Source organism: Tigriopus californicus, chromosome 11, assembly GCF_007210705.1.
Source record: "Tigriopus californicus strain San Diego chromosome 11, Tcal_SD_v2.1, whole genome shotgun sequence".
Classification (NCBI taxonomy): Eukaryota; Metazoa; Arthropoda; class Copepoda; order Harpacticoida; family Harpacticidae; genus Tigriopus; species Tigriopus californicus.
This window is the reverse complement of record NC_081450.1, coordinates 5,010,251-5,017,834: the sequence shown is the minus strand read 5'-3', so window position 1 is coordinate 5,017,834 and position 7,584 is coordinate 5,010,251. Positions and strand designations below refer to the sequence as shown.

At 47.0% G+C, this 7,584-nt stretch overlaps 2 protein-coding genes across 2 annotated transcripts; both read left to right on the top strand.

Annotated features, from left to right (window-relative positions):
- Positions 1 to 565: 565 nt before the first annotated feature.
- LOC131890205 (heterogeneous nuclear ribonucleoprotein K homolog) lies at positions 566 to 2,909 on the top strand. Its single transcript, XM_059239511.1, has 2 exons — positions 566 to 733; positions 942 to 2,909. The coding sequence occupies exon 2, from the start codon at positions 1,317 to 1,319 to the stop codon at positions 2,658 to 2,660; it is 1,344 nt and encodes a 447-aa protein (XP_059095494.1). The 5' UTR covers positions 566 to 733; positions 942 to 1,316; the 3' UTR covers positions 2,661 to 2,909.
- Positions 2,910 to 3,239: 330 nt separating this feature from the next.
- LOC131890206 (pancreatic triacylglycerol lipase-like) lies at positions 3,240 to 6,497 on the top strand. The gene is made up of 4 exons (XM_059239513.1): positions 3,240 to 3,695; positions 3,829 to 3,999; positions 5,591 to 5,963; positions 6,050 to 6,497. Exons 1-4 carry the CDS (start codon positions 3,379 to 3,381, stop codon positions 6,329 to 6,331), a joined length of 1,143 nt encoding a protein of 380 aa, XP_059095496.1. The 5' UTR covers positions 3,240 to 3,378; the 3' UTR covers positions 6,332 to 6,497.
- Positions 6,498 to 7,584: the final 1,087 nt, after the last annotated feature.

Here is a 7,584-nt window from a genome sequence, read left to right as displayed (position 1 = left end):
CTGACCAATAAATGGTGGCTTGGCCATTTGAGAGGGAATGTTTATAGATGGGCTGAGAATATTTAAACCGGAGATCTCGCTCTAACTAGAAAGCGGTGTTAATCACACCGCCCCTTAAGTTATTGTTGGGTCTTCCAAATGATTCCATTGATTCATGAGCAATGGTCTAAACATCTATGACTCCGAACTAATGATGAAGGTTACCCAAGGTAGGCATGTGGCCTTCTATCAATATCCAAAACACTTGCACTCCCAAGGCCGACCACCGAGGATGTCTTATCTGGTCAATGAACAGGCCGTTTTTGGCCACTGCCCTTTGAAACCCAACGGCAAACCTGAGCCAGGGGTGCCCACCCACTGGCACAACAAAATCCCGACGTGCCCATCAGCCGAGGGTGGACTCTTCCAGTCCGGTGCCTCAGTGCCTGCCTGAGTGAACGAGGGCACGTGGATCGAGCTGGGCGGGACTGGCCCTGTGGACTGGCCCTGCCCGCTGGGTGCCTGCCCTTGTCCGATCCACAGATCCTGGTAAGATAGAAGAGAGTGGACAGCCAGTCAGGCCAAAGCGCAGGCCACCCTCATAAACGCGAAGATCGGACTCCATTGTGGCCCGTTCATCCTCCTCTGCCCCCCCCCCAATTGTCGGTCATCGGGCACGCCCCCCCTGGATTCCACCCATCGGACCCCCCGCGCCCGTAGTTGGACTACCACCCATCCCATTTCAGCCCAGCCGGTAGGTGCAGGTTATGGTTATTGCTATTGTTGTCGCGGTGATGGCCCGATGAGGGACGCCGGACGCCGGACGCGGGACGACGTGGCTCCCCACGCTTGGATTGAGCGTGAACGCCCCTGGCCCGTGGCCTGTGGTGTGTGCCCGTCCGCCCGCCCGCCCGCCATGTTTGAGTTGGCCTGACCCGGGTTCTCTTCTCTTTTGCTTGCAGTCCTTCTGCCTCTCTCTGTCCCTGACCCTCTCTGTGTCTCTCGACCCATTTGGCCCCATTGACACACCCGATTGACCCGAATGACCCGAATGATTGACATGTCCACCCACGTCTGATTCAGCCTTACCTGGATCGGCCCACTAGTCAGGGCAGCACCCCCCCTTCCCCTTCCCCCAATCGCCTGGAGCCTGATACCCCTGCCCCCTCCCCTGGTCACCCCCCTGGTCACCCCCCTGGCCACTCTGGATTGATTGACTTGATTGGCGGCCACTGCTCGATTGGCTGACCCGCGATCCTGTGATCGCGCCTCTCTTTCGTTGTTTTAACCCGCCCCGCCTGTCCCATCATTCATTCACCCTGGCTTCAGCCAGTAACATGAAGCGTGGCAGCTATGAGGGCGCCCCGCCCGCCCCCGGGGGTGGCCCCATGAAGCGACCCCGGGGCGATAAATTTGAGGTCCGGGTCCTGGTGCCCAGTAAGGTGGCCGGTAGTCTCATTGGTAAGGGTGGGTGTAACATCCAGAAGTTGCGCACGGAAAACAATGCCAACGTGCGCATCCCCGACTGTCCGGGACCCGAGCGGGTCATGGCCATTGTGGTCGATCAACCCGAGCACGCTGTACAAGTTATTGAAAAGAGTTTGCCCTATATGACGGAGGAAGCTGTTCGCGGCGGGCCTGGTGCGGCCGCCGCCCCCGATGGCCCCTTGGAACTCCGCCTCTTGATTCATCAGTCCGTTGTGGGCGGTATCATCGGTCGAGCTGGTTTCAAAATCAAGGAGATTCGTGAGGCCACCGGGGCCAACTTGAAGGTGTATCAGAATTGCGCGCCCCAGAGCTCCGACCGCTGCGTGGCCGTCTCGGGCACCATGGACAAACTAGTGGGAGCCTTGGCCGAGGTGTTCAAGATCGTCTCAGGCACCGAAATCAAAGGCTCCGATTCGCCCTATGATCCTATCAACTTCGACGCCTTCTTTTCGAATGACTATGGCGGTTACGGCACAGAGGCCGATGTCTTTGCCGCCGGTGGCTCCGTCGGCGGTCCTCCACCCTTTGGTGGTAGTCGCGGCACTGGCGGCGGCCGTGGGGGTCGCGGTAGTGCCCGTGGCGGTGATCCCGGTGGTTTCCGGGGTGGACGCGGTGGTTATCAAGGTGGCCAAAGTGGAAGCTATGGTGGCGGCGGAGGTCGCGGTGGTTATGGCAGCGGCTTTGGTGGCGGGGGCCGAGGTGGCGGAGCTGGCGGCGGAGGCTACGGCGGTGGAGCACGTGGTGGCTACAACGATGGCTACTACGGTTCCAGCGGTAGCCGAGACGGTTATGATGGCGGTGCCGGTTTTGCTCGCGGTCATCAAGAGGTCTTTGATGGAGGATTTGGCGGGCGCGGAGGATCGGGAGGCCAGCCTTTTGCCGCGTATGGTAACGGCATGAGCGGCGTGGACAACGGACCTCAAGAATCGACTCAAGTCACCATCCCCAAGGATATGGCGGGTGCCATTATCGGTCCGGGTGGATCCCGCATCCGCAAGATCCGTGCGGACTCCAAAGCGGTCATCGAGATTGACGAACCCGCTCCCGGATCAAACGAGCGCATCATCACCATCAAGGGAACCAAGGAACAAATACAAACCGCCCAATACTTCTTGCAACAAAGTGTCCGAGAGAACGCCAGTGCACCTCACCCCATGCCCTCGGGTTATGGGGGCAGCATGCCTCGCTACTAGAACCTGAAGCCCCACCTTAGTTAGCCGAGGCCAGCATCAACATTTCTTTGGACTGTACAAAATCACCTTTCTGAGAGTTCGCTTTTCTTGTCTCGAGACGCATTCGCTGTCGTGTTGAAGTCAGAACAAGATCATTCTCCGCAATCTGTTGTCTCGGATTAAATCACACGAATCCAATCGCTTATTCTTTGTTCCAGTGTCTCCTCTCTCTTTTGATTAGTTTGCAATAAATCTGATAATAATTTCTAACCTGGTACCTTAAGATTAGATCCACAAATTACACTAGACCATCGTCCAATCCGCAGAAGATCCCTCCCGCCCATATCAATCCCCCCACAGACACAAACAGACCCCGCCCCCCATCTTCAGTAAGTATTTTCCAGACCAGAGAGTGGGATCATCTCAAACTCTTGGCTGATTTTCGTGTGGGAATGGCCAATTATGTTATCATTGTGCTCCTGTTCTTTCAGATTGTCGGCAATCAAGAGGTTCGATGGGATCCATACGGTCCATTCACGCCCATATGACGACTAATTCATTTTGTTCTGGTCTGATTTCGAACGAATAAATATACCTTAACACTAGCCTTTCTTTCATCTTGTGTTTTCGGCTTAAGATAAGCGTCCACTCCGCCCAAATCCTTATCTCTTCTTGACGAGGTTGGCACCAAGCATTAACGTGAAGCAGGTGTTTCAGGTGAATCCTTGAAATCGAATCCATGGCTACTAAGCATGTCTACCTGCCCTTAAAACAATCACGAAAGCGGTCCCCAAAGTCGTTATGGGAACGATGCAAGATACTGGGCGTGTTTGCGATCGCGATTGGAATGCTTCTAATCGCCACGGATTTTGATCCGGTCTCCTCATTACGAGCGTTCGCCCGAATTTTAAACAAGAAATTTCATGAATTTGAACCTTACATCAGTAGGGATCCTAGTGATTGCTTTGTTATCCTTTGGACCAGAGTGAACCCCTCCAACTACCAAGTGATATCATCTAATTCTGTGCAAGACATCGAAATGTCTAATTTTAACAGGTGAGTGAACACTTATGTACAACATTTAAAAAAAAGCCGGAGGAATAAGCTTTAGTCGCCATTTTATTTACACATCTCCGTGATGGATATGTATCATCTGTTTCAAATGATGCTTATTTGTATATGTTGCCAGATCATGGCCAGTAAAGATCTTTGTTCACGGATTCTCGGACACTGCATCGACCCAATGGACAAGGCTACTCAAGGATGCATATCTCAGATTTGGCGACTACAACATATTTTCGATTGATTGGACCATTTTGGCCATGACGCCATGGTATTCGGTGGTGGCCCAGAATTGTGAGTAAGTGTTAGGGTTTACAACCTTTTTCTTGCCGTACAAGGTTTTGAACCAAACGAAACAAACAGACGCAATCATAGCAATCTAAATTTACGGACGGAATACAAAAGAAATTCGTTCGGATACAAAACATGGACCACTCTCATGTTTCATCGATGTCTCGGGAATCTTTCTACTTAAATTTAAAAAGGTGTGATTGTAAAGATTTCGGCTATTTTGTCGTCAGCAGATTTCAAGGGCGTTAGTGCAGCTTACCAACTTTTTTCGACAACCGCTTGACCTCCTTTTGCCTAATTCAAATTGACCATCGTTGTATGTCTTCATATTTGGTTAAAACTTGCCCTAGCATTAGAGAAGTGCCAACACTAGTAGTGTGAATGGAGAAAAAGGTGTTTCATTGGGTTTTCACAGATGTTAGTTTTATTTTTTCAACTTGCTTTCAAATTTTAGATCAATTTTTATCCATCTGGGTCCTTTTGGTTTATGTCTTTGATCTTTTCCCTAATTGCGGACTGTTTTGTTTCCTTCCATACAGCATGTGAGATAAAGACTTCAACCCTCAGCCATATCTTTAAGTTTTTAGCAAGGACATCAAATGCATATGTCCCTTTTTCTATTTAAGAAAGCCAACAAAAAAGAACCTGGAGTCCAGCCAGACATACATGCGATCATGGCTTTGGTTCAACCAAGATCCAAAACCATTTAATGAACCATACTAAATGCACTTTGTAGTAACACGGGGCTCCAAAAGTGACTCATTTGTATATCATAGTATCTGCATAAAATAAAAAGGAGTCCTAAAGTCAAACATTGAACGAGGGAAATTTTGATTTTTGCAAAGAAAATGAAGAATTTCAATGTGTGGCAAGAATTATATTCTTTGAATTTCCAAGACGAGTAATCATTAATCGTCTTAAATCACGTATTGCGTATTGTTTTCCCCCCTCTACAAGAAATGTTAACATCAAACTAGGATAAATTCCCGACCAGAGTTTTGCACTTGGGTGGGCGAGAACGATGAATACCGAGAAAAAAAAATCCCAATGCGGAATCGAGAATTCTCGAAACTATTTCTTTAGACTAACTAAGTCTTTGGGTAAACTTTCGATTTTTAAGCTTAGGCAAACTCTGATTGCAACCTAGCTTGTTAAGGATCGGCGTAATCTAACAATCTTTGTATAATAATTATATTCAACAACTGAGTTATCAAAGTGATAGCTGGCACCAGTTTGCAAAAGCGATTACAATTAATGGCATTGAAGTTTAGAGGGGACTTCAAAATAAAAAGGATACCCCTTTTACTGGTTGAAATCAAACGCTAAACTTTTCCAGGCATTATTTTCTAGTCGAGCATGTAAAACCAGGCACAAATACTGATCATTTGTAGCTCATCCAAGTTGTTCCTAAAGGTGAACCAACTCTAATGCTAGCCGAATCTTTGCCCTTGATATGCTTATTATTGGAATTCATAGAACTTCCGGAAGGATATTAGCCGTGCCTTCTTTTCTCGATATGATATATTTTGGGGACTCCCAATGAAGATTCCCTTCATGCCAGCGACACCGTCTCTAAAACAATGGCACATTTTTTTCAGTTATGTCGGGATGTATGGATCTGAATTCATCAACATCCTTCTTAATGAGTTTGAAGTACCCATAGAGAACATTCACCTGCTTGGGGCAAGTATTGGGGCTCAAGCAGCCGCTCATATTGGCTATTACATGAATGGCAGTCTCCCCAGACTCACTGGGTTGGATCCCAGTGGGCCCCTATTTCACACAGCCCCCGCACGATACCGATTGGACCCAAGCGACGCCCAATTTGTGGACGTCATCCATTCTGCGGGCCGATGGGTGGGCAATGATGATATCACGGGACACGTGGACTTTTTCCCCAATTTAGGAAAGGCTCCCCAACCAGGTTGCAAAGGAAAGGAATCTGTGGACTTGAGTTGCTCTCATTTTCGAGTGAGTTATGGCATCTGCTCTAAATGTTAAAGATCTCAACTAATAGTGATCCGTGATTACTAATCTCTTATATCCCTCTTTTACAGGCATGGCACTTTTTTGGCACATCCATCTCTTTGAGCCCGCCTCATTACTACGGTATAAAATGTGAATCCGAGGAGGATTTCCTCTCTGACAGGTGCTGCATGAAATTGGACTCATTGGATACTGTTATCATGGGACATCACACGCCAAACACCACCAGGGGGAAATATTATTTGTATACAAATTTTCTTGATCCAAAGCCAACCATTCAGGAAAGCACAAGTTGTAAGTGGGTGACTGACGTAGATGAGATTGGCGATTCAAAAGATAATAAAGTTCGTTGAATTATTCGAAAAATTAAGGGTCACGAACTAATGTGACTGTCATGGGGATCCGACAGTGCTTTTTGAACAACAAAGTTACCCTCTCTCTATGTCACAAAAGTCGTTTTTTATATATGATTGCTTTTATTTCAAGCGCTTTTTGTTACAATTCCTTTACTTGACCCTTGTCAACTGTTCTTTTCATTGAGCGGAGGAAGCGCCCTCTACTTCTTATAGGTTCGGACACCCAAACGTAGAAACGAGAGATTACGCTCTAAGATGCGTGACTTTATCAAGAGATTTTTAAATAAGCCCAATTACTGTGACACAATGAATAAAGCTGGATTCTTCGATGATCAGCTTACCCCTCTCGTCTCACCACTGAAACGACTGCTACAGTGGTTCAAAAGCCTTTTTGAATTCCAACAGAAATATCCCAACAAATCTTGTTAACTATTAGCCAAATGAGTGCCAAATTTGAGCCAGAAGTCAATAAATCAATTACGTCAAAATTAGTTCTTATGGTTTTTGCAAGGAAGAAGACTGTTAAGATGGATATGCGCATTTCTCTCAATACTTGATAATAAAGTTTTTTGACCATTGTGGTGAGACGGGTGAGACGAGACGAGAGGAGACGACCGTATCCAAGAATCCAGCTTAAATCATCTAGTCTTCTGGGAGACTATCTGTCCGAATAATTATGACATGTAAATAATCATCTTACACGAGATTGTATATTGTGTGGTTGATAACGCTTCAACACTTTGGCTATCATCATTTCCAACAAAATGATACTAGGAAAGGCACAGTTTCAAAAGTTTTTGGTGGCTAACTTTAAAAATATCACTTTTTCCAAACTTACCATTAGCTTTTTTGACACATATAGCTCTCTGTTTATTCTTATTTGAATGTCAAAAGTGATGAGAATTATACCCTTATGGGATTTGAAATGTCTCTCGGAAGGGTTGTTGGTTCTTCTTTAACTTGACCCTTGTCAACTGTCCTTTTCATTGAGCGGAGGAAGCGCCCTCTACTTCGTATAGGTGCGGACAAACAAACTTTAATGACATTTTCCAGTAAAAGAGAAACGTTTGTTCTCTTTGAAAGGGTCTAACTAGTGCCCTGTTCTAATACCCAAACCTTAGGCCAAACCAAAGCGGACAAAATTAAGATGGAGTTACTAAGACTTGAGGTACTACTTAACACAGTGCCCTAACATGAAAGTGATTCCCGGTTCGATTTCCTCACCACCTTTTTTTCGCCTGGAACTTTTG

Coding starts and splice junctions, on each gene's coding strand:
- LOC131890205 (XM_059239511.1), top strand. CDS start 1,317: ATGAAGCGTGGCAGCTATGAGGGCGCCCCGCCCGCCCCCGGGGGTGGC.
- LOC131890206 (XM_059239513.1), top strand. CDS start 3,379: ATGGCTACTAAGCATGTCTACCTGCCCTTAAAACAATCACGAAAGCGG. Junction 4,000..5,590: donor GTGGTGGCCCAGAATTGTGA/GTAAGTGTTAGG, acceptor CATTTTTTTCAG/TTATGTCGGGATGTATGGAT. Junction 5,964..6,049: donor TGAGTTGCTCTCATTTTCGA/GTGAGTTATGGC, acceptor CCTCTTTTACAG/GCATGGCACTTTTTTGGCAC.